Source organism: Bos grunniens, chromosome 28 (assembly GCF_055505025.1).
Source record: "Bos grunniens cultivar Pamir isolate PY7600 chromosome 28, Bosgru_T2T1.0, whole genome shotgun sequence".
NCBI lineage: Eukaryota > Metazoa > Chordata > Mammalia > Artiodactyla > Bovidae > Bos > Bos grunniens.
This window is the reverse complement of record NC_141192.1, coordinates 17,752,608-17,779,985: the sequence shown is the minus strand read 5'-3', so window position 1 is coordinate 17,779,985 and position 27,378 is coordinate 17,752,608. Positions and strand designations below refer to the sequence as shown.

General features: G+C 37.4%; 1 protein-coding gene across 2 annotated transcripts in view; it reads right to left on the bottom strand.

Moving 5' to 3' along the window:
- The window catches only part of MICU1 (mitochondrial calcium uptake 1), a 227,770-nt gene that overhangs the window by 26,006 nt on the left and 174,386 nt on the right, over positions 1 to 27,378 (bottom strand). For both annotated transcript variants that reach the window (XM_086382117.1, XM_086382116.1), the window contains 2 exons: positions 16,417 to 16,554; positions 996 to 1,104 (listed from right to left, as the gene is read on the bottom strand). In XM_086382117.1, the coding sequence (XP_086238243.1) occupies positions 996 to 1,104; positions 16,417 to 16,554 (247 nt within the window). The remainder of the gene's footprint in view (positions 1 to 995; positions 1,105 to 16,416; positions 16,555 to 27,378) is intronic.

Sequence of the window (27,378 nt, the reverse complement as noted above, 5' to 3'; positions counted from 1 at the left end):
GGAGTGACGTACACTTAAGTCTCTAACGGACTCTGCATCAGAAAAAATGAGGGACTGATAAGCAGAAGGATGAATATATGCACAGTTATCAGAGAAATATAGCAAAATGTTAATTGAGCTGGATATATGGATGTTCTCTCAATAATTAAACTGTTGTGTATGTTTGAAGTTTTTCATATATTGGGGAAAACTGCTTGCAATTGCTCGGCTCTCTCCCATTGCCTGTACAAACTGGAACTGAATTTGTATGAAGTAAGCCAGTGGAGGTGCTATTCTCAGACTCATGATTTTATCTTTAAAGAAAAACACAAAAACTAACACGAAAAAGAAACCAAACTATTCCTTCCCAACAAAGAATGAATTAAAATGAACAGCAACTTTAGCTTCACATTATATATGTCATGACTCTGGCTCTGGTAAGAGAACTTCCAAATTCCATGCATTGGTCCTCAGCTTAGATGTGTCTTAGGTCAGCTAAGACTAATCATTTAAAGATGGGCACCTGCCTTGACTATAGTGTTTAGCTCAAGAAAATATATTTGCTGTACTTGGCCTCTCAGGGTGAAATGCAAGGCCCATGCAATGCCAACAAAACAAAGCAAATTAAAACAATGTCAAGAAAAATTCACACATTTCTGTTAAGGAAGGGTTATAGTCAAGGCAGATGCCCATCTTTAAATGATTAGTCTTAGAAATACATCTAAGCTGAGGACCAATGCATGGAATTTGGAAGTTCTCTTATCAGAGCCAGAGTCATGACATATATAATGTGAAGCTAAAGTTGCTGTTCATTTTAATTCATTCTTTATTGGGAAGGAATAGTTTGGTTTCTTTTTTGTCTATGGGGTCTATGCTGTCTATGGGGTCTATGCCATTTATGGGGTCGCACAGAGTCGGACACAACTGAAGCGACTTAGCAGCAGCAGCAGCAGTCACCTAATGGATTACAGATTCACTGTTTATAGCTTCAGAAAAACACTTTTGGGTTTCATTACCTTTATCAAGAGATGCCCCAGCCATATGGTAAAAGCTCAATGCAGTGTCTACATCATTAATATTCTTTAGGAAGGTAAAGAAGTTCTCCACTTCCTGAAATGTCAGCCCCTGAAAGAAGAAAAACAATAAGGTAAGGCAGGAGCCTGTGCAAAAAGCAGCATAAAATGCAGAAGACTAGGCAGTTACTCATGCCTATAAATCAGAAATTTATGCTATGTCTGGAACAGAGACTCAACAAATTACTCAAGGAATGTCAAATTTACAAACAACAGGGGAACAAAACTTTTCAATTTTACTCTAAGAAAGGCATGCTAGCTAACTGCTTTCCCCTTATATGTAAAATCTGACATGAAGCTGTTTACAGTGATGGCTGGATATCTTTAATCAAAATATTTTTAACTATATCCTCCAATTAGCCACAGTATCTGTTGTGACACTCCCTAAATGAGCTGTAGCCACTTGATTTGTTATACATCTTAACAAGTAAGATCCATTAGGACTTTCATTTTAATAACCTACTCAATAGGCCAGTCAAGCTTTTTTGAGGCTTAAGCTAATTAAAGAATCACCAAAGTCAGTGATATACATGGGAATAGTTTCAGAATTTAGCAGAACCCAAGCAACTGGGAAAGTTGTTCATTATACCAATTTAAAAGCTACTAACGAAGCAATGAAGCAATTGGCCATGTAAATTTAATTTGATGAAATTTCTGTGAACGAGGAAATTCTTTTCAAAAGCTAGTCAAAGATTTGCTGATCTTTAATTCTACCTTTTATGATGGCTCAAGAGAGTAGTTGGATAAAGACAGATTAGAGGGAGGAAGATCTGTCCTATCTGCCTGCTTTCCATTTCTCACACATCATGCTGGGATGGAAATGAATACAATTTCAAAGAAGTGAGTAACACTGGGAAGACACTGAGGTTAGTGCATTTTAATGAAGCATAAGGTCCTTAATGGACTGCACATGTTGACAGGCTTCTACCCAGTACCGCTCCTCTTCCGATTTCCATTTCCCTGAACTATAGAGCCTGGGCTTCCCAGGTGGCACAATGGTAAAGAATCCACTTGTCAGAAGACGCAGGAGACATGCATTCTATCCCTGGGTTGGGAAGATCTCCTGGAGTAGGAAAAGGCAACCCGCCCTAGTATTCTTGCCTGGAAAATACCTTGGGCAGAGGAGCCAGGTGGGGTACAGTCCATGGAATTGCACAGAGTTGGACATGACTAAGCATGCATGCAAACTACAGAGCCTAGGAATTTATATCTGTAACTCAGTAAAAAGGAAAACTTAATATAGACTATAGTACTTTCCTGGTACTGTAGGACCAGGAAACTGGCCAATGATATCTTTATCAATCTAACTAAGAGCTAAAATACTCTATGATTATGTCATATAATCTTAGTTTTTCCCCCTCAGTTCAGTTCAGTTGCTCAGTAGTGTCCAACTCCTTGTGACAACATGGACAACAGCACGCCAGGCTTCCCTGTCCATCACCAACTCCCAGAGCTTGCTCAAACTCGAGTCCAATGAGCTGGTGATGCCATCCAACCATCTCATCATCTGTCATCCCCTTCTCCTCCTGCCTTCAATATTTCCCAGCATCAGGGTCTTTTCTAAGAAGTCAGTTTTTCACATCAGGTGCCCAAAGTATTGGAGCTTCAGCTTCAGCATCAGTCACTCCAATGAATATTCAGGACTGGTTTCCTTTAGGATCGACTGGTTGGCTCTCCTTGCAGTCCAACAGACTCTCAAGAGTCTTCTCCAACACCACAGTTGGAGCATCAATTCATTGGCACTCAGCTTTCTTTTATGGTCCAACTCTGACATCCATACACGACTACTAGAAAAACCACAGCTTTGACTAGACGGACGTTTGTTGGCAAAGTAATGTCTCTGCTGTCTAGGTCATAGCTTTTCTTCCAAGGAGCAAGTCTTTTATTTCATGGCTGCAGTCACCTCTTTTGGGGCCCAAGAAAATAAAGTCTCACTGTTTCCATTGCTTTCCCATCTATTTGCCATGAAGTGATGGGACCAGATGCCATGGTCTTAGTTTTTTGAATTCTAAGTTTTAAGTCAGTTTTTTCACTCTCTTCACTTTCATCAAGAGGCTCTTTAGTTCCTTTTCGTTTTCTGCCATTAGAGTGGTGTCATCTGCATATCTGAGGTTATTGATATTTCTGCTGGCAATCTTGATTCCAGTTTGTGCTTCATCCAGCCTGGCATTTTGCATGATGCCACAAGGTGACAATATACAAATTTGATGTACTCCTTTCCCAATATGGAACCAGTCCATTGTTCCATGTCTGGTTCTAACTGTTGCTTCTTGACCTGCATACAGATTTCTCAGGAGGCAGGTAAGGTGGTCTGGTATTTCTTTTTTTTTTTTTTTAAGAATTTTCCAGTTTGTTGTGATCCACACAGTCAAAGGCTTTAGCGTAGTCAATGAAGCAGATGTTTTTCTGGAACTCTCTTGCTTTTTCTATGATCCAACAAATGTTGGCAATTTGATCTCTGGTTCCTCTGCCTTTTCTAAAACCAGCTTGAACATCTTAAGTTCTTGGTTCATGTATTGTTGAAGCCTAGCATGGAGAATTTTGAGCATTATTTTGCTAGCATGTGAGATGAGTGTAATTGTGCAGTAGTTTGAACATTCTTTGGCACTGCCTTTCTTTGGGATTGGAATGAAAACTGACCTTTTCCAGTCCTGTGGCCACTGGTGTTTTCCAAATTTGCTGGCATACTGAGTGCAGCACTTTAAAGCATCATCTTTTAGGATATGAAATAGCTCAGCTGGGATTCCATCACCTCCACTAGCTTTGTTCGTAGTGATGCTTCTAAGGCCCACTTGACTTTGCACTCCAGGATGTCTGGTTCTATGTGAGTGATCACACCATCATGGTTATCTGGGTCATGAAGATCTTTTTTGTATAGTTCTTCTGTGTATTCTTGCCACCTCTTCTTAATATCTTTAGCTTCTGTTAGGTCCATACTGTTTCTGTCCTTTATTGTGCCCATCTTTGCAAGAAATATTCCCTTGGCTTTTCCCCTTAGAATCACAGAATTTAAATATTTTAAAATTGTGGAATATGAGGATCAAATAGAAAGGTATGTAAAACATATATGTACAAATGAGCAAACTCTGTAAAATGAAGTTTTACACCCATAAAAACTCAATTCAGGTCAAGAAGCAGATTACTGTCAGCATCCCAGGAGCCTCCCTCCCCTTCCCCAACAATAGCCCTTTACAGTTATGAGCTTGTTCTCCGTGATAAAAACCATTCTGAATTTTAGGAGATTCATTTCCTTGCCTTTCATAAAAAACAGCTTTTCTATCTATTTATGCATCCTTTAACATATGTTTAAGGAGTTTAAGTATATCTACTTTTGAATTTTATAAATGGAACCATGCAGTATGTATTCTATTTTATATGGTTTCTGTCTTAAAAAAAAAAAAAAAAATATATATATATATACACACACATACATATATATTTGGCCACACCACATGGCATGTAGGAGCCTAGTTCCCTGAGCAGGGATTGAACCTGCATCCCCTGCACTAGAAGCACGGAGGCAAGCAACGGACTGCCAGGAAGTCTCTGGCTTCTGTCTTTAACATTTTTTAATGCTTTAGTGTTATGTCTGTAGTTCATTCACTTTTATTGCTGTAACTATTCCATTGTGTGACTATTCCATTTGGGCTATTTCTAGTTTTTGGAAATTATGAACAGTGGTCCATCCATATTTAAAAATTCATTCAAACATTTATGGAGCACCTAGTATGTACCAAGTTCCATAACTTTTGGTGGTGAACTGGAAGGCCTATATTAAATAATTCCTCTCAACTTGAAGTCATTCTCATGGTCTTGACTTAGAGCACTCAGAGTTCATTCCTTGTAAAAATGCTACAATATGCTAACTAATGTAAGCACTAGGCTATAACATAATACGAGGAGAATTCCACTGGATCAGAAGCACAGGTTTTATACCATCTGCTTACGAATGGATACACTAATACCATCTTCTCTTTCCATCAAAAGACATTAATGGAAGAGTATTCAGCCTTTACAAGGAAAGAAGTTCTGATGCATGCTACAAGGGCAACTCTGAACACTGTGTCAAGGGAGATAACACAAATTACAAAAAATACAAAGGACAAATACTGTATGATTCCACTTATATGAATTACCTAGAGTAGTTACATTCCTAGAGACGGGATGTAGAATGGTGGTTTCCAGGAACGGGGAGGGGGATAATGAGGAATTATTGTTTAATGGTATGGAGTTTCAGTTTGGAAAGATGAAAAAGTTCTGGAGATGAATGATGGTTTTGGTTGCACAGCAGTATGAATGTACTTAGTACTATTAAACCACTTAAAAGTGGTTAAAATGGTAAATTTTGTTCTTTATTTTTAATGGTAAATTTAAAAAAAGATATGCTAAAGCTTTTCTCCTTTTTAAATTTTACATATGGATTTCCACAGGGTAGGGGAGCATTGGTGTCTGAGTTTATGAAAGGATTTTTAAGGCTAAAAGGTTAACATAAATTCCTAAAACTGAAAGGGCAACCTCTAATGTGTGTTAGTTAATTTACTGTGAAACATTAAAGATGACAGTGCTTACACTGAGAATTATTAGAGAATAGAAAAATCTAAATTGAGTGATTATTCATTTGATGACAGAAAAACAGTGGAATATAAATCATATTAAGCCATTATTAAATAAAAATATGCAACATTTTGCCTTTTACTACATAAATACAATAAAAATTTTTATTGAGCACTTACTAACCACTTAGCACTCTACTAGGAACAGTGAGGAAAATAAAATTGCTTTGGACATGAGTCTTGGGTCTTAAAGAGCTTAAAATTTTGATAGGCCTCCTTAAAGAAAAGGTGATGCTATTCACAAAATTATTATTTCTTGGTAACTACCTCAGTAAAAAGTCCAGAGATTTATTAGCATAAAGCTAGAATAAGAGTGCAACATGGAGTTTGTGGATAGAAAGTGCAAAGACAGGCTTTTTGAAAGTTGAGTTGCTGGACTTAGAAGGCTATAGCTTAAGCACAATCTTTTTGGGTGACTTGAACTGCAGACATAGTAGTCAAAAGGAAATACCCTTCTCTTAGGCTTGGCATCAAATGGATTTTAAAAAAATATACTATGGGGAAGTACAAGAAGCAGGAGTTATTTTATTCTGTGACCAGATTTTCAACAAACCAACTGAAAGAACTTGCATGACTGGACTAAAAAAATAAATAAAATTAATAGTACTTCGACTCTAAACAGAAGTATTTCTTTATGTTGTTTTAAAATGAATTTAACATTAGAGAAGTTGTTAAACAAGCAGACAGAATTGTCTTTCAAAATTAAAAGCAACTGATAAAATGTTCAGGAAAAAAACAGAAAATCTTTTGACCTTGGGCAAGGCAGAGTTCTTAAGATATGACACCCAAAACACAATCCATCAACAGAAAAAAATTTGATAGATTTTATCAAGGTTAAAAATTTTGTGCTTCAAAATACTGAGAAAACAGACAAATCACAGACTGGGGAAAATATTTAAAAATCATATATCTGATAAAGAATTTGTATCCAGAATTATATAAAGAACTCTTACAACTCAATAATGAGATAATAATAACCCAATTAAAGAAAGACTTGAACAGACATCTTCCAAATAAGATATATGAATGGCTAAAGAGTACATGAAACAATGCTTCAGATCATCATTCATTAGAGAAATGCAAACTAAAATCACAATGAGATATCACTATATATCTATTAGGATGACTAATCAAAAAGACAGATAATAACAACTTTTAGTGAGGATATGGAGAAAATGAATTCATGCATTGCTGTGGAATGCAACGTGGTACACCCACTTTGGAAAACAGTATGGCAAATTTCTTAAAAAGGACGTTTCACAAAATTTTACTATATGACCCAGCTAGCCACTCCTAGGAATCTCCTTAAGAGACGTAAAGACATAGATGCACATCTGAGATTTGTATGTAAATGTTTATACCAGCCTCAATTTGGAAACAATTCAAATGTTCATCAACTGGTGACGGCAGAGTGAGCGAGTGAGGTCGCTCAGTCATGTTCGACTCTTTGCGACCCCGTGGACTATAGCCCACCAGGCTCCTCTGTCCATGGGATTCTCCAGGCAAGAATACTGGAGTGGATTGCCATTTCCTTCTCCAGGGGATCTTCCCAACCCAAGGATCGAATCTGGGTCTCCTGCATTGCAGGCAGTCGCTTTATCCTCTGAGCCACCAGGGAAGCCCTGGTGATGGCAGAAACAAGATATAAATATCTATACAGTGGAATATTATTTACTATTCAGAAATAAAAAGTTATAAAGCATTAGTATGTAGTTTATACTGAATAGTAAACAGTATTTCTGAAGAGTAAATAGTATTCCATTGCATGGATAGTAAATAGTCTTCCATGGTATAGTAAAGTAGAGACATTACTTTGCCAACAAACGTCCGTCTAGTCAAAGCTGTGGCATTTCCAGTAGTCATGTACAGATGTGAGAGTTGGACCATAAAGAAGGCTGAGTGCCAAAGAATTGATGCTTTTGAACTATATGATGTTGGAGAAGACTCTTGAGAGTCCCTTGGATTGCAAAGAGATCAAACCAGTCAGTCCTAAATCCTGAATATTTACTGGACGGACTGATACTGAAGCTGAAGCTCCAATACTTTGGCCACCTGATGCAAAGAGCTGACTCAATGGAAAAGACCCTGATGCTGGGGAAGACTGAAAGCAGGAGAAGGGAATAATGGAGGAACAGATGGTTGGATGGCATCACCAACTCAGTGAAGATGAGTGTGGGGAGATGGTGAAGGACAGGGAAGCCTGGCGTGCTGCAGCTCATAGGGTCGCAAAGAGTTGGACATGACTGAGTTACTGAACAGTAATTCCACTATATAGATAGTAAATAGTAGTCTATTGTATGCATGGATAAACCTAAAAATATAAGTAAAAGCAGCCAGACACAAGACTACATTATTATATGAATGCATTTATATGAAATTTCCAGAAAAGGAAAGTCTATAGAGACAAAAGGAAGGTTTATGGTTGTGTGGGACTTAGGCGGAAATGGGTATTGACTATAAACTAGCATGAGGGCTCTTTTTTGGGGTGATGGAAATCTTCTAAAACTAGATATTGCAGTAATGACTGCAAATTTACTAAATTTGCTAAAAATCATTGATGGGTGTCTCTTTACAAAAAATCATTCATGGGTGAATTGTTCAGTTAATTTATACATACTTTATGATATATAAATTACACCTCAATAAAACTGTTAAAAAATAAAAAGGCAGTTATAGTAGAATGAGAAGAGAAGGAAGGAAAATTTGGCTTCCTCTGGAGTCAGCTGTAAATTTAGTATCTCATGTTGAGAGGCCATGGGTGGTATAAACACACTGTAATGATGATTCTCTTGTGTTCTCTTTTAACTGGTCATAGTAAATCCATCTGCCAATAATCAACCCAACTGCCTGAGTTCCCTCTATGGCCCATTAAAAAAAAGGAACAGTCTCCTTCATATATGCTTCTTTCTTATATGCTATGCTTCTCACCAATCTATTATTTGCTCAATTTTTCTGGTTAGTTTTAAAAAACATTTACATTATTTTTATACTAGATAATATATTTCGTACAGTGCAAAGTAATTCTTCCTCTACCCTTGTCATCTAGTCTCCCACCCTCCACGTGGTCACTGCCAACAAGTGGGTACCCTTTCAGAGGTGTTACTATGCTTGTCTTGCTCAACAAAGCATCGTCCCATTGCGAAGCCCAGAGGTTTCTTCAACTGGTTGGTGCCTGGCAGTAGGGGGAAGTTACACCATTTCTATTAGTTACATTTCTTTAAGAATCTAAATGTCCTAAAACATCACTTTTCTTTATATGTTCATTCCTACTGTTGACAAAATATCAGTGACACTCAGTGTCAACTGGAAACCCCTAAACTTCTTAGTGTAGTATACAAGGTCTTCTACAATCTGGTCCCATAACTCACCTTTCTAGCTATCTCACTAAGAGATAGGCTACAGTCTAGTAACACTGTTTTTTTTGTTTACTCCAAACTCTTCTGCTTATTCAAATCATAGAGAACAGTGACAATAAACAGATTCATCAGTAGGATGATTATGGACCCTGGAATGAGATAGCCTGGCTTTGAATCCTAGTGCCACCTCGTAAGACACTGTGTGTTCTCAGACAAATAATGAAGGTTTGGAAAAAGCATTTTTCATCTCAAAAACAGGGATCCTACCCACCGAGCAGGACGTGATAATTAGGGAGATGACAAATAAATGTCTTGTACATAAAAAGTACTCAGTAAACCATTAGACCATTCCGGTATGACCTAAATCAAATCCCTTATGATTATACAGTGGAAGTGAGAAATAGATTAAGGAAGTAGATCTGATAGAGTGCCTGATGAACTATGGACGGAGGTTCGTGACATTGTACAGGAGACAGGGAGCAAGACCAACCCCATGGAAAAGAAATGCAAAAAAGCAAAATGGCTGTCTGAGGAGGCCTTGCAAATAGCTGTGAAAGGAAGAGAAGCGAAAAGCAAAGGAGAAAAGCAAGGATATACCCATTTGAATGCAGAGTTCCAAAGAATAGCAAGAAGAGATAAGAAAGCCTTCCTCAGTGGTCAGTGTGAAGAAATAGCCGAAAACAATAGAATGGGAAAGACTAGAGATCTCTTCAAGAAAATCAGAAATACCAAGGGAACATTTCATGCAAAGATGGGCTCAATAAAGAACAGAAATGGTATGGACCTAACAGAAGCAGAAGACATTAAGAAGAGGTGGCAAGAATACACAGATGAACTGTACAAAAAAGATCTTCACAACACAGATAATCACAATGGTGTGATCACTCACCTAGAGCCAGACATCCTGGAATGTGAAGTCAAGTGGGCCTTAGAAAGCATCACTACGAACAAAGCTAGTGGAGGTGATGGAATTCCAGTAGAGCTATTTCAAATCCTGGAAGATGATGCTGTGAAAGTGCTGCACTCAAGATGCCATCAAATTTGCAAAACTCAGCAGTGGCCACAGGACTGGAAAAGGTCAGTTTTCATTCCAATCCCCAAAAAAGGCAATGCCAAAGAATGCTCAAACTACTGCACAATTGCACTTATCTCACACGCTAGTAAAGTAATGCTCAAAATTCTCCAAGCCAGGCTTCAGCAATATGTGAACCGTGAACTTCCACATGTTCAAGCTGGTTTTAGAAAAGGCAGAGGAACCAGAGATCAAATTGTCAACATCCAGTGGATCACTGAAAAAGCAAGAGAGTTTCAGAAAAACATCTATTTCTGCTTTATCAACTATGCCAAAGCCTTTGACTGTGTGGATCACAATAAACTGTGGAAAATTCTGAAAGAGATGGGAATACCAGACCACCTGACCTGTCTCTTGAGAAATCTGTATGCAGGTCAGGAAGCAACAGTTAGGACTGGACATGGAACAACAGACTGGTTCCAAATAGGAAAAGGAGTACATCAATGCTGTATATTGTCACCCTGCTTATTTAACTTATATGCAGAGTACATCATGAGAAATGCTGGGCTGGATGAAGCACAAGCTGGAATCAAAATTGCCGGGAGAAATATCAATAACTTCAGATATGCAGATGACACCACCCTTATGGCAGAAAGTGAAGAAGAACTAAAAAGAGCCTCTTGATGAAAGCAAAAGAGGAGAGTGAAAAAGTTGGCTTAAAGCTCAACATGCAGAAAACTAAGATCATGGCATCTGGTACCATCACTTCATGGCAAACAGATGGGGAAACAATGGAAACAGTAGCTGACTTTATTTTTTTGGGCTCCAAAGTCACTGCAGATGGTGACTGCAGCCATGAAATTAAAAGATGCTTACTTTTTGGAAAGAAAGTTATGACCAACCTAGACGGCATATTAAAAAGCAGAGCCATTACTTTGTTAAAAAAGGTCTGCCTAGTCAAGGCTAAGGTTTTTCCAGTAGTCATGTATGGACGTGAGAGTTGGACTATGAAGAAAGCTGAGCGCCGAAGTATTGCTTTTGAACTATGGTGTTGGAGAGGCTCTTGAGAGTTCCTTGGACTGCAAGGAGATCCAACCAGTCCATCCTAAAGGAGAGTTGGACACGACCGAGTGACTGAACTGAACTGAAACGATAGGTCAAAGTCCCGAGTAAGCTGTCAGGCTCATTACTACAAAACTAGTAGTAATGAATTTACTCAGTTATGCTCTGAGATATATTCTCTTCTGTGGTTTGTATAGGGTCTTGAGGGATAGGAAATAAGGAAAAGGCTGAGGTATATGACACTAATTGTATTGAGGGTGGGGAGAATTGAAAATGAAATAGGTGGAAAAATAAAATTAAATCTCTGAATAGTAACTCACAGCTTAGTACTCTTTTGAGGGAGGTACAGGTTTCAAAGGTAATCAGTAACACAAAGCAAATCAATGAAGTAGAATTCTAACCTTTTAAGTTTAATGGCCACATCTTGGGTGCTATACTACATAGTTTTGGTGGACACCCAGTAATTGGGGTTAGAGTTTCTCAAAGGTTCTGGGATCAATGTTTCTAGAATCTGACATCTTATGAAGACCACAATGTGGGTTCAACTGTCAAGCATCTGAGAGAATATATGAACAGAAGAGACCACATGAATATTATCCACAGAAAACAAGAAAAGTAAATAACCTAATAGTTTTATTATATCTTTATGAGGGTACATACTATACATTCATCAATGCATCTGATAAACAACTGCCTGTGAGACATCATACAGAGGATGGCAAAGATGAGTAAGATGGTGCTTTTCAGAGGCTCAAAGTTGAGTGGGTTGTATTATAATTATTTATTATGTCTTCCTCCACTATGAGAACAGACAGCTAGTTTTGCTCATTCTTGTATTCCCAATATTTAGAAGAGTGCCTGGCACATGGGTGCTCAATAAATATTGATATGAAATTAGATCATCCTTTGCATAAATATATGTTTTATTAGACTATTACAGACTACATATTTCTTGAGGATAGGTGATGGCTTTATCTTTTATCCTAAAGTACCTGGTTTTGAATATAGCAATGTCTGCCACTGAACTGTAACTTTCAATTCATTCTTGAGTGTATTTACTAAATTATTAAAGCTTGTGGGCGTCTGCACTCTTAACCATAGAGAACCAACACTGTGAATTACACCTATGAAGTCTCAGGAAACTCTTTTATTTAATGAGGAGAAGAAGGTAATTTGAAGGATGGAAAGTTTTAAAACATTTTAAGTTGAGTCACATTTGACCTAGAAGAAAAATTCACAGAAAAAAAAGACAGTGAGGGGAATGGGGAAAATCTGATAGAGGTTAGGGACTAATCTTGAAAGCAAAGCTGAAACAAAACATGTTTTCCATAAAACAAAAAAAGAAAGAAAGAAAAGAAAAAACTGCCTTTGTTAAATAAGAAACATGGTGGTTATTCAGCATGAACAGAGTCATTTTTCCGGGCATGGCAGGCTCCCCAGTTCTTCCAGCTATTACTCAGGGACAGAACTAGAGACACTGATGAAGCAGACTTTTCCAGCCCAGTGGCTGTGGCAAGCTTTACTGCACTTTAGAATCACCTGGGGAGACTTTTAAGCACTGCTGATGCCTGGACCCACCCACTGAGCTTCTGATTTAGTTGATTTGAAGAGGGTCTCAACAACCACATTTCTGAAAAGTTCCCCAAGTGAGCCTACTGGAAAACCAGGTCCAGAGAACTGCGTTAGAGGAAGAATATGGTCAGGAAAAACAGAATTTTGTTAGAGAAGGGACAAGATCTGTAATAGGAAGCCTCAGATTTTAGTCCAGATTGTGGGCAGATCATTAATTTCTCTTCTTCTGTGTCTCTATATTCTCAAAGGCAAAATGAGATCTAGCAAAGCTGTTAGAAACACAAAAAATAAAAATGGCTGTGAAGCACTGCATGGTCACTAATATGCCAATATTTATTTAATATCACCACTAGGACCTTCAGTCTTTTAGTTCTGGTTTGAAATTTTGTACAGAACCCCACACAGAAAGTGATTAACATGTGCCAAATGAAAACTTACATTTTCATGTTAACAAATCCAGAGTGGAATAAAGGAAGCAATTAGAAATCAGATAGTCATTCCTCTATAATGGGAAATGGTCCCAGAGAGATGGACTGGTAACCTTAGGAGGAAAGGCCCTTCATTAACTCTCATTTTAGTTAATTGCTATGTTCACAAATTATTTTACCAACATGAGAGTACAATCAATCTCCATCTCCTTTCTAAAGCAGGCTAGAAATTCTGGGCCAGAAATAATTTAGCACCCCAGATTTTTATCACCTGACAAAATTTGTCTTTTCACTTCAGGGCTTTTTTACAAGGTCTTTGGGTCCTAAATTAATTCCTGCCAAAGCTAGAATACTTTATTTCTTCAAGGGAGATGTCTCCAACACCCAATTTATTGCTTTTAAATATAAATTCATATCAAAACATGAATTGACCTATCATGATAGATAATGTTGTTTAGTTGCCAAGTGGTGTCCGACTCATTTGCAACCCCATGGACTGTAACCCTCAAGGATCCTCTGGTCCATGGGATTTTTCAGGCAAGAATACTAAAGTGGGTTGCCATTTCCTTCTTCAGGGGATCTTTCTGACCCAAGGACAAAACCTGTGTCTCCTGTACTGGCAGGCTGATTCTTTACCACTGAGAGACTTGGGGAGTGGTAGAAAATTATTTTAAGGTCAAATCAATGCCAGGACCAAAACTTTAAAAATAAGTTTGGTCAGGGATCTCTGGCAGTTCAGCGGTTAGGACTCCATGCTTCCAATGCAGGGATGGGGGTGGGGCGTTGCAGGTCAATCCCTGGTGGGAGTGCATGCTGTGTGGTGCAGCCAAAACATTAAAAAAGGGTCTGGTCAACAGAAACGTGCGTTCTCTACAAAATTCACCTAGATATTTGTGATCAACTTTCTGAAATTACAACTTCCAATAGATATGAGCTGTGTACTAGGTAATATAGGAGTTCTCTTTAGGAGAGAAGCATTGTCCTCTGTCACTTTCTGTTAAGGAGTCTTCCTTCATAGCCAAGAGAACACCTTCAGACTGGCTGGACTGCTCAGAGAAGCTGACACTCTCTCTCAGAATCCAGCCTGCTCTCAGTTGCAGTCCACAGCCTGTTCAGAGGTCCTTGCAGCTTTTCAACACCCAAGGTATGGAGGAAAAACTCTAGCTGATAAGAACTGCTTTCCACCAACTTGGGGGTGATGCTATTCAAGCAAGATTTCCTGAACAAAGATTGATGGAAATAAGCCCAGGCAATTCTATTTCTTACTGAGTCTTTAAAGTTTAGAGCCTGCATAAAGGACAAGGGTCTCAGTTTACGAGGCCAGTTAAGTGATCTATCCAACGTCCACAGAAACTTCTCAGGCAGGACTTGAACTCAAGTCTTCTAGCTCCATGTCTACTATATCACACTACCTTCGCAATCCCTCATGGAACATGTTTAATGTTAGGTCAATTTTCCAGGCATGGCTAAGTGGTAATTGTTGTCATGTGGGAAGGGTATTGGGCTGAGGATGAGATCTGGGGTCTAGCCCTTGCACTGCTGTGTGTGTTTGTGTATGTGTGTCTCTGTGAGTGTGTACATGATCTTTAAAAGATCTGGCCTCTTTACTAGTTTTTGGTTCAGTTTGTTCATCCACTGCCTAGAAAACCCCAGACACTGACTCAGTTCTACCATCTGCTTCTTCCTGTACCAGGTACAGCTCTGAAGGCTCTCACAGAGCAGTGTTGACTAGTGTCATCACAAATCCATGGTCTCCAATCTCATGCTGCTCAAAAAAGACCCATTCATCTCCTCCTGAAATCTCTAATAATCTTAGTCTCAGTCTTTTGCTTCTATGCTTGCTCCTTTCCAAATTATTCTTCATAAAGCATCCAGAGTTGTCTCTTTAAACATACACACAACCACGCTATTTTCCTGCTCACAACTCTTTAAAAATAGTTTCTCATTGCACTGTGAATAAAACCCCAACTCATTCCATGCCTACAAGGTCTTGCAGGTTCTTGCCCACATCTTCCTCTCAGACCTCATCTCAGGCCATTCTCCTCTTTGTTAGTATTTGACAACCACAATAATCCCGGTTTAGCTCCTTACACATGCCAGATTCGTCTTTCCTGCTTGTTATGGAGTGAATGTTTGTGTCATCTCACCCCTGAAACTTAATACACTGAAGCCTTAACCCCCACTGTGGCTGTATTAGGAGATCGGGCCTCTAAAAAAATAATAAAGGTTAAATGAGGTCACAATGCTGGGGCCCCAGTCAGATAGGATTAGTGTCCTTATAAGAAGACACATTAGAGAGCATGTTCTCTCTCTGTATAAACACTAAGGAAAGGTAATGTGAAGACAGAGCAAGAAAGTGGCTGTCTAAAGGACAGGAAGAAAGCTTTCATTAGAAACCCAGTTTGCCTTCACACTGATAACAGACTTCTAACCTCCAGAACAGTGAGAAAACAAATTTCTGTTTTTGAAGCCACCCCGTCTATAGTATTTTGCTATAGAAGCCCAAGCAGAGTTAATATACTACTGCCTCAGAGTTTTAAACATATGCTATTTCCTTCTTTCTGGACCCTCCCTCTTTCTTCTTCCTTCCTTTTTTCAACTTTCTCACTTTCTGTTTAATATGCCTTCCAATTGGACCACTGTAATAAAACAACTCTCCCGAACGTCACCATTTCACCAAAACCACCAGGTATTTATCATTTTATTTTACTGGACCCTCTCTTTCCCATGGGACACTGTAGATCCCTTAGTTTTTGAACCCTCTTCTTCCCTGGCTTTGATTTCAATACTTTCTCTAGGTACTCCTCTAACCATTTCCTCAAGATTTCATTCTGGAACTGCTTAAATGTTAGTGTTCCACTTGATCTTGCCCTTGGCTCATGGTTCTTTTCTGTATAATATTCTCTTTGGGTAACTTCATCAATCTTCATGATTTTAATTCTAATAGTGTGTTGATGATTCCCAAACCCAGCTCAGTCCTCTAAAATAGATTTGAATATTCAACTGCTGGCTAACCATCTCTACTTGGGTAGTCCCCAGGCACCTTAAACTGAAGATATCTACAAGGGAACTCTATATCTCCCCTGGGGAACCAGTCTCTCTCTTTCAATTCACTATTTCAGTTCATGGTCACATTGTGATCTGAACAAAAAAACCTAGGGTCATTCGAGGCTACCCCTTCTCCTTCACAAACTGCTTATTTTTTTTTTTCAAGTACCAGAAATAAATTAGTCATAATTAGTTACTAGTTCACTCTCATTATGTTAGTACCTTTGCAGTAACAATATGCTCTCATGGGTTCCTCTAAGCAAAAATACCTACCTTTCCTTCTTTGAAGTGCTTCTTGAGCTGCTTCTGCATGGCAGTCAGCTTCTTGGACTGCACTCCACTGTAAGCCAGCAGCATGCCACCAAACTGCCTCTCAGTGATTCTCCCATCCACAGGGTCATGGCGTTCAAACTGTAAAGTGAACAGAAAGAATGTTCACGAGGTCAAATGGAAAGTATTTTGACATGGGATGTGGATTCTGAGAACAACTAATGGCTGGGATCATATTTTGAACTGTAATTCTTACCAAGACTTAAAAAAATTAGAAACAGAATATTTGGGTATTCCAGATCTGCCACTAAGTTACCCAACTACTCTAGGAGTCAATTTTCTCACCAATAAAACAGCTGCTATAACATTTCCTGTATCTTCTAGATCAGGAACTTCCTTGTGAGAATAAAAACCATGTTAAATCTCCATTCAAACTCATCAGTAATATTATTAGTAATAAGTGCTCTCTGGATCATCCACATCTCTGTTACTCAGAGAAAACTTCTTAAAAGTTAATTATTATAAATTTGATCAATTGTACATACCAGTTCCTTGATCTGTACTTAATGTTGTTATACAGACCTCTAAAAATTTCAAAGAAGAGCAATGTGTTTTCCAGTTTTCCCCCAAATGGTAATCAAATGTTAGAACATCAACAGAACTTGAAAAAAAAATGTATAGGGCATACGATGCCTCAATTAGACATGCATACTTATCACAAAGCTACAAAAAATCATTACGCATATTTAAATATGCAGACAGAAAGGCTAAGCACAAAAAACTTCAAGCTAATCTAAGTAATATCAGAAAATGAAGATTGTCATTTAAAAACAGAGAGAAGTGATCTCAATATCAGCTGCAGTGTTAATAATATGTAAATATGTATTAATAAAATGGCTAAAGATGGGCCTAGAAACCAATTAGAAAGCAAAATGATTTTAACATGGTAAAATTTCCCCACGGTTTTATGGAAAATAACAGTTACAAAGAAACTTTCAGATTCCTACATGGTAGGGCAAAATCTTATTCTCCTAAGAGGGTTATATAAAGACATAGGACATTGCTAAGATCAAGTCAACAAACATTTCCTGAATGTCTACTAGTTATCTAGCACTGTTAGTCACTGTAGGGTACAGGAAAGAAGAAGATTCAGTTTCTGTCCTTAGGAACTTTACCATCTAGTAACAAGATAAGGTTTACATGTAAGACATAAAATAAGGAAGTATGTAGTTAAGGGTGAAAGTCTCTCTCAGTTTTTATTTCCTTGCTTAGTTTGGTAAATCAATATACACTTTGTCTCCTCATTGGTCAGACTATGTCAGTGAGCAAGACACAAGAATTATTTTTTAACAACAGCAATCATTTGCTGATAGTGTACTATGAACCAGGTACTTCACTCATACAATCTTTCATTTAATTGCTGTAACAATCCTATGGAGTAGATATTATCAGCTCCATTTTACAGTTGAGAAAACTGAGGTAGATGAAGTTAGAGCTGGGAGTCATATGTGGCTCTGTCTGGACCCACAGACTGTTATCTCAATAACATACTATTTCCTCCTTCTAAACACTAGTACATATTTATCCTATAGGATAGCAACATGTTGTTTTGGATAAACTTATAAAGCAAGAGTGCTTAGTCATATTTGAGTGAGAAGCAAAACTTGTTCCATAGAAATCAGCATCAGCAATACTAAGCAAAAGCCTCGTTTTTAACTCAACCCCTCAGTATTTCATGTTTGCCACACCATCACTTCTACAGAGCTGATTAATTTTTGACAATACCAAAAGTTTTCAGGATTTAAGTTTGACTTATGATTCAATTAACTACCCTGAAACAAAAATGGAGGACTGATAAAGTTTTTTTGCAAATGAACATACTTTCTGCAATGTTTAAATCAGATTTTCAGTGACATGTGATATCCACGCCAAAGTTGGGGTTCTTTAAGGCAAGTGAAACAAAGCTGCCATCCCTGGTCTCCTAGGCTTCCACTATTTAGGGTGTTCATTTTACCTTTATCTGGGAGATTTCACAGTTGTACAGAAATCCCATAAATTTGAATTAGATGAGTTAAGTTTTATCCCACAAGATAGATTCAAGGTTGCAATGTCTCTTTTTACAGTGTTGGCAGCAGCAGCAGCAGTGTGCTCAGGCTTATGAAAGCCTGCATTCATCTGCTCTCCACAGGGGCATAAACCTCACCTCTGCCACGTTTCAAAGCAGTAAAGACAATTTCCAGTGGAGATCCCCAAGTAACAATTCCAGTGCTCAAATTAGCATTTTTATTAATGTTCTTTGAAAACACAGACTTGCCTTTTTCTATCATTATTATTATTGTTGATATTTTGATGTGGTTGGAACATGAAAGGGAGTGAAAGTGAAAGTGTCCGACTCTTTGCATGGACTGCTGCCTGCCAGGCTCCTCTATCCATGGAATTCTACAGGCCAGAAAACTGGAGTGGGTAGCTGTTCCCTTCTCCAGTGGATCTTCCCAACCCAGGGTTTGAACCCAGGTGTCCCGCACTGCAGGCAGATTCTGTACTGTCTGAGCCACCAGGGAAGCCTAAAAACTATAAAACTCAGCTCCAAGCAGTATAGCCCACTTCAAAGTTCACTACCTTCTCTACAGTTAGATTTGGAGCAGCACTAAAGACCTACTAGGCCAGGGAGCGTCAAGTGTAGTTTCTCAAGGACCTGAATTAGGGCTATATTTTCAAGGGCAATAGCTTGACATCATGTGGCACCACATGAATATAATCCCCAAGGTCATGAGAGGGTCTTTGGGGAAAGATAGATTATTACAAAATTATCACAGTGTAGAAAGCTTCTAATTATACATCTGGAAGCAATTCAAATGATTGGCTTGTATTTTATTTATCAGATATTGATAAAGCCTCTTAAGTTCCACTTCAGTAGGACAATTAAGAAATTCCATTCTATTTGATCCTGTGGCACAGAATATGTGTGTTCCAGGGTACCACCCACAATTTTCTCTGCTCCTTCAGACTGTATTTACAAAGCTACAGTAATAGAAACAGCATGGTACTGGCATGAAACCAGACATAAAGATGAGTGGAACAAAAGAGCCCAGAAATAAACCCACACACCCTGGGGTTAACTACTATGACACAGGGATAAGAAAACACAATGGAGAAAAGACTATTCCTTCAATAAGTGGTGCTGGGAAAACTGGAAAGACACTGAAAACAAGGAGATTAGAACATTCCCTCCTATCATATATAAAACATTCCACATATAAAAACAAACTCAAGATGGTTTAAAGATCTAAACATGAAACCTGAAACCATAAAACTCCCAGAAAAAAAGTTTGACATAAATTGTAGCAGTATTTTCTTGCATCAGTCTTCTAAGACAAGAAATAACATAAAAAGAAATAACATTAAAAATGAAATTAAAAAGAAATAACATAAAAAAATAAACAAATGGGACCTAATTAAACTTAAAAGTTTTTGCTCAGCAAAGGAACCATTGACAAAACAAAAAGACAACCTATGGGATGGAAGAAAATATTTGTAAATAATGAGAAGGGGTTCATATCCAAAACATACAAAGAGCCTATACAAGTCAGTATCAAAAAAACCCAATCAGAAAATGGGCAGAAGACCTGAATAGACATTTTTCCAAAGAAGAAATACAGATGGCTAACAGGCACATGAAAAGATATTCTGTATCATTAATTATTAAAGAAATGTGTAAATCAAAACCACAATGAGGTATCACGTCACACCTGTCAGACTGTCTATCATCAAAAAGTTTACAAATAAATGGTGGCGAAGGTATGGAGAAAAGGGAACTCTCTTCCTATACTGCTGGTGCAAATGTAAATTGGTGCAGGCTGTTGAGGTCCTTTAATGGACCGGAACCTGGTGGTCCAGTGTCGACGATAAGAAAGTAAAGGAGAGAGAAAGAGGCTGATATTCCTTGGTTTACGCAGAAAACCAATAAAGCTCCTGACACGGGGCTTGCGCTATTCATGAAGGCACCTGGCACCCTCTCGATGGGGTGAAGGCACAGAGTACCTTCTCGAGAGGGTCTCATTAGCCTGGGCAAGAAAGTGAGCCCAGTGGGCTTCTGCGCTCCAGAGAAATAGCCTGAGAGAGAGAGAGAAGACACGGGAACCCAAGCTCTGATGGAGCAAAGGTGTTTTATTCAACATTGTGTGAGTATTTATACTGTCTTACAAGGTAGCTGTTTTCAGCAGAGATAAAATCAAAACTTACAAGTTATCAACGAAACATGAGGTCATCCATATGAAAGAGAGAGGGTTGTAAATAATCACTTTTACCATATGGGTCATAAAAAGGAAGAGGGTCGTAAATAATTACTTATCACCGTATGGAAAAACTAATGAAGGAAATGCATGCATTCCTAAGCCCCAAGGAGTAGTTTGCTACTCCACTTAATTCCTGAATATTCAGGAATTACTAAGGGACAAACGATTCATGACAGATCCAAAACAGCACACAGGAAGCCTCCTGTTAAATGCTTCCTGACAGCAGGTCACTACAGAAAACAGTACGGAAGTTCATTAAAAAACTAAAAATAGAACCACTATATGACCCATCAATTCAACTCCTAGGTATATCTATCTGAAAAAAATGAAAACACTAATTCAAAAGACACATGCACCCCGATGTTCATACCAGCACTATTTACAATAACCAAGACATGGAAGGAACTCAAAAGCCATCAACAGATGACTGAACTAAGAAGACGCAGTATATATATAAGCATATATGCAATGGAGTACTACTCAGCCATAAAAAGAAGGAAATACAGTCATTTACAGTAATATGGATGAATCTAGAGAACATTATGTTTAGTGAAATAAGTCAGAGAAAGACAAATAATATTATCACTTACATGTGGAATCTAAAAATAGTACAAATGAATGTAAATATAAAACAGACACAGACTCAAAGATACAGAAAATAAACTTACAATTATCAAAGGGGAGATGAAAGGAGGGACAGACAAATTAGGGGTATGGGCCTAATAGATATAAACTACTATATACAAAATGGTAAGCAATAAGGATATATTGTAGAGCATAGGAAATTATATCCATTATCTTGTAGTAATCTATAATGGAGTATAATCTGCAAAAATACTGAATCACTATGCTGTACACCTGAAATGAACACAATATTGTAAACTGACTATACTTCAATAAAACAAAAAAGAAATTCGAATCTGTTGAATCCTGTGGCACAGAATATGTATATTCAAGCACACTACCCACCATTTGCATGGCTTCCCTGAGTCTAGGAATAGAGCTGAACAGCTTAGCATTTCTCTTCTGTCACTGCCACTTTCTCAAATGGATACAAGCTGTTGGCTTCCTGTTGTTCCCCAGGGGGCTGCAGGGCAGAGAAACAGAGGACAGAGAAGAGGAGCCAAAAAACTGTCTGCAAGATTTTCCATCGGTTTCTGACCACACTGTGCCTCTCTTCCCATCCTTGGCCCTTGTTGTTCTTTGGAAGGACAGATGGTATTTGTGTGCATATGTGCATACACACACACACACACACACACACATACAGAGAGAGGAAATGATTTAAGGAAGAAGGGAAGCTAGGAAGAAAACATGTACTATGAACAAAGGCCAAAATAAGATTAGAAAATCGTAAAAGAAAAAAGAAATCAGTATCTGCAAGTGGGTCTTGATTTATTAAAGCCTTTTGAGGTTAATATATTTCAACAAATGTAAAATTCTTCTCTATCACAAAATTACATTTCAGGTGACTCTGTCTACCCCTCAGAGTAAATCCTGCCCTTTTACAAGTATAGGCTTTTCCTAGCTTCTGAACTGTACAATTCAAGTAATGCAGAGTAATCTCAAGCCACTGAGCTGAATACATCTTTTTCCATCTGACAGTATTTGGATTTTGAGATGTGAATCATGTCACTGCTGCTACCACTAGGAGTCTCAGAAAAACTGTTTTGGAAAAATGATTTCAGGCCCAGTTCTCTACTGCAAACCACCCAGCAAACATGACATGTACATTCCACAGCTTAAATATGAAATCTATGTTTCTACAATTGGTAAGGGACATTAGAGAGCTCCAGGTCAAATTACCTTAATCTTAAAAGTATGAATTTTCTTAATCTTTAAATACAAGATGCATCTTCATTGTCAATAATTAATATGACTGTCTTTTGGCTAAGGAGGAAGGCCTACAATTTGGATTGAAGGCAACATGATTCAGTGCCCTGAGCAAGGGCCAAAACAATCCATTGGCATCTAGGGCCATGAGATTATAGATTACCAAATTTTTAACTTGCTAGACTCTTCTACTCTAAATCCAAGGATTCTTTCTATTTAAAAATGGTTTTAAAGAAAATTCATGTTGGTGAGTAAATCAAGTGACTAAAAGACCTGAGTACCAATCACACAGTTAGATCGGAAAAAGATTAACTTTATAGTCTGATAGTCAAAGTTAGGAAAATAACAAGACTAATGCATGAACTTAATATAGGATAATAAAAATCAGGATGTATTTGACTAAAGGTGTTGGAGAAAAATATTTTAGATCTGGAACAAAAGGATTCAAGGTTTGATACATTTTGTTTTCATTCCATGCCAAGTAATATATTTAAATGACTAGGAATATAGATTTTAGAATCAGCTGCCTGGGTCTGAATTTCAGCTTGAACCTATACTTGCTGCTGTGACTTACTTTCTCTAAAAATTTAACTTCTTCTCATCAAAAAAATAAAAGGGAGATAATATTCACAACCTCAAAGTGTTATAAGGATTACTTGGGATAATGTGTGCAGAGAAATTAGTACAGAGTTTGGTGCATAGTCTGAATTCCAATAAATGTAGCAATTAATATTCTTATCACCATATCACTTCTCAGGAAAGTGCCTCAATTGATTATTCTTTTTTTAAAAATATAAATTTATTTATTTTAATTGGAGGTTAACTACTTTACAATATTGTATTGGTTTTGCCATACATCAACATGAATCCACCATGGGATTATTCTCTTCTTAATAAGTGTTAACTAAGTTCAACTTACTAGGTTTCACTTCTCTTTTCATAATTGCTTTCACCCCGTCTCTGTTTACAAACTACTACTTTCATATTTGAAGAGCAGAAAAAGTGAATGCAACAAATATCATTTGTTATACAATATAATAGAATAATTCCTAGATTAAACTACCTAGAGGAGGCTGAAGCAGAACAACTTAATAAGACCTGTATCCCGGCCATATATTACTACACAGAAAACTTGCATAAAGGAAGTACACAATAAATATGTAGTAAGTGAACAGAGGTAGAACACTAGAAAATTAATTCACAGCACGGTGTCCTAATGTTGAGAATATTTCCTATTGGAGGCAAGGATTACCTCTCCATTTCTCCCTTAACACCTACTTCCACAATATTGATTTTTATAAGAATATGTTTGAGAACGTCATTAAATATGACTAGTCAGTAATATATTTGAGTGCTTATTAATATGCCAGGTGTGGTCGCACAGAGTCGGACACGACTGAAGCGACTTAGCAGCAGCAGCAGCAGCAGTCCTAAGAACTTACCTTATGTAATCCTCACAATGTTATATAATAGGTATTATTATTATTGTTTTATTTTACAGACATGGGCACACAAGCAGAGAGAAATTAAATAACTTGCTCATACAGTTAATCTGGTAAGAAATTTCTCTTTTGGCCAAAGCAATCTTTTGCTTTTTTTTTTTTTAAATAAATTTATTTATTTTAATTGGAGGCTAATTACTTTACAATATTGTATTGGTTTTGCCATACATCAACATGAATCTGCCATGGGTATACACGTGTTCCCCATCCTGAAACCCCTCTCACCTCCTTCCCTGTACCATCCCTCTGGGTCATCCCAGTGCACCAGCCCCAAGCATCCTGTATCCTGCATCAAACCTGGACTGGCGATTCGTTTCATGTAAGATATTATACATGTTTCAATGCCATTTTCCCAAATCATCCCACCCTCGCCCTCTCCCACAGAGTCCAAAAGACTGTTCTATACATCTGTCTCTTTTGCTGTCTTGCATACAGGGTTATCTTAAAGGCATCAACAGTCATATTTCCTTTCTTACTCTGGTTACGGAAAGCTTAGTCAAGTTTGTGACCTACCTCTATTAAGAACGGGAGTTTACAACTTATATTTTTCATAATAATCTTACTTCTGGCTTTCTCCTAACCTTCTTCCATTTTTTAACTTTCATTTCTCAGCAAGTTTTATTTTGTTTCACTGAATATATTCTTTAGGGCTTTATTAAACCCTTTTTTGAACAAAGCAGGGTATAAAAAAGTGGTGTTGGACATCTTTGTTGTTTCAGTTTTTGGTTATGATAAATATCACCACTGGGATAAAGTTTTTCTGTATTTTTCATCATTATTTTTGGGTTGACCTCTAGAAATGAATTATGAAATGAAAATCTATACACTCTTTTAATTTTTGACTATGAAATATTTGATATATACAAATAAAACCCATGATAGACAAGTCATGAAGCATAATAATTAAAAAAACTTCCATGAATATACCACTAATCTGAGAGGAAGCATTAGCACAAACAGTTGGGGTTCATCCCTCTGCCTCCCCTAAGAGGTAACATCACTGGACTTCATTTTTTACTGCCTTGCAATCTTTGTTTAGTTAAAAACACGTTAACAATATTGTTTATTTCTTCTTTCTTCTGAACTTTATAAAATGGTATCATAGGGATGTATTCGTTTGTGATTTTCTTTTTCCAATTAACCGTTATACTTTTAGAATTCATTCATGTTGATACATTTTTTAAAATTTAAATTTATTTAATTGGAGGCTAATTACTTTACAATATTGTATTGGTTTTCCATACATCAATATGAATCCGCCATGGGTGTACATTTAAGCATGCTTCTTTCATTCTTACTCTATTGTAGATTTCTATTATTTGAAAATATCACTATCAGTTTTCCTATAAATGGACATCTGAGTTATTGTCAGCCTTTTTTATAAAAAGGCTATTATGGATATTCTTATACCAGTGTCCTGATGAAACAGCAACAAGGGTTCCAAGTCTAGAGCATGTATGTAGAAGTGGAACTCCTGTCTTATCAAGATAATATCTAATTACTTGCCAAAAGAATCACACCAATACTTTTCATCAGCTATGTACAAGAGCTCCCTTTGTTTCATACTTTCACCAGTACTTGGTGTCGTCAGACTTTTTATTTTTTGCCAATCTAGTGTGTGTAAAAATAGTAGGTATAAATTCTTTAATGCTTTTGATATATACTGCTTAATTTCTAGAAAGATGTATTGTTTTACAATCCTAACAGTATATGAGAACACCCTTGATAACATCAAGTATAATTTTTAAAAATCTCTGCTAGAGTAAAAATGGTAACCCATTTTAATTAGCATTTCTTTGATTACTAGTGAGGCTGACCATTTTTCATATATGTGTACTGGTCATTTCTATTTCTTCCTCTGAATTTTCTACCTTCTTTGCCTATTTATTTACAGAAGTGCTGAAATATGTCTCATTAATTTATAAGATTAAAAATATTTGCCCTGTATTAATATAGTATAAGTTTTTTTTACCCAGTTTGCCCATCTTTCAATTTTGCTTAAGTCTGTTTTAAATCTTTATTGTGGTGAAACACATGGATCTATTTGCAACTTGTTTCACTGGCTTATAGCTAGTAACTCTTTTCCTGTTAGATAAGAGGCTAAGTATTGATTTGTCATTTCTTGATTAAAAAAAAGGAAACATAACCTAAAATATTAAAACATATTCTTCAGTGTCAATCAATGAAAGTGATTAAATCCTCAGAACAAAGGTAAGCTTCGCTTTAAAAAGTCCTCCAGATACTCGGTGAAGTAAATCAGACAGAGAAAGACAAATATCATATGATACTACTTATATGTGGAATCTAAAGAAAAGGTATAAATTAACTTATTTACAAAACACAGAGTTACAGATGAAGAAAACAAACTAATGGCTACCAACAGGGGGAAAAGGGGGACGGATAAATTGGGAGGTTGGGACTGACATATACACACTACTATTTATAAAATGTGTGTATGTGTGTGTGTGTGTGTGTGTGTGTGTGTGCGTGCACGCGTGCATGCTCACTCACTTCAGTAGTGTCTGACTCTTTGCAACCCCATGGATCATAGCCTGCCAGGCTCCTCTGTCCATGGTATTTTCCTGGCAAGAATACTGGAGTGTGTTGCCATGCCCTTCTTTAGAGGATCTGCCTAACCCAGGGATCAAACCCACGTCTCCTGCACTGCCAGCAGGTTCTTTACTTGCTGAGCCACTGGGGATAGATAACTAATAAGAACCTACTGTATAGCACAGGGTACTCTACTCAATATTCTGTAATGATCTATATGGGAAAAGAATTTTAAAAAGAGTGGATATATGTTATATATAACTGAGTCACTTTGCTGATTAGCAGAAACTAGGACAACACTGTAAATCAACAACTATACTCCAATAAAAATTAATTTCAACAAAATAAAATCAACTGAGAATATTAAAATAAATAATAAATCCTCCAACTTGCTGACTTTTTTTAAACTAGTTTTTTTTTTTTTTCTTTTGCCATGCCACAGAGCACGCAGGATCTTAGTTCCCCAATCACGGATTGAACCCATTCCTCTGGAAGTGTGGGGTCCTAACCACTGGACTGCTAGGGAAGTCCCTTTAACCAGTCTTAATGTTTGGGACTTTAGACTAAAATGGGGTTATTTAAACCTAACTTAACTAGGTTCCTTTTAATTGAGGGAATAAACTCATGGAAATTCAGTCCATTTAACTATCTTTTTTTGTTTAAAGGAATATAATCAGCTCTGGAGTGATGATAGCTCAGTTGGTAAATAATCCGCCTGCAATGCAGGAGACCCCAGTTCAATCTCTGGGTTGGGAAGATCCACTGGAGAAGGGATAGGCTACCCA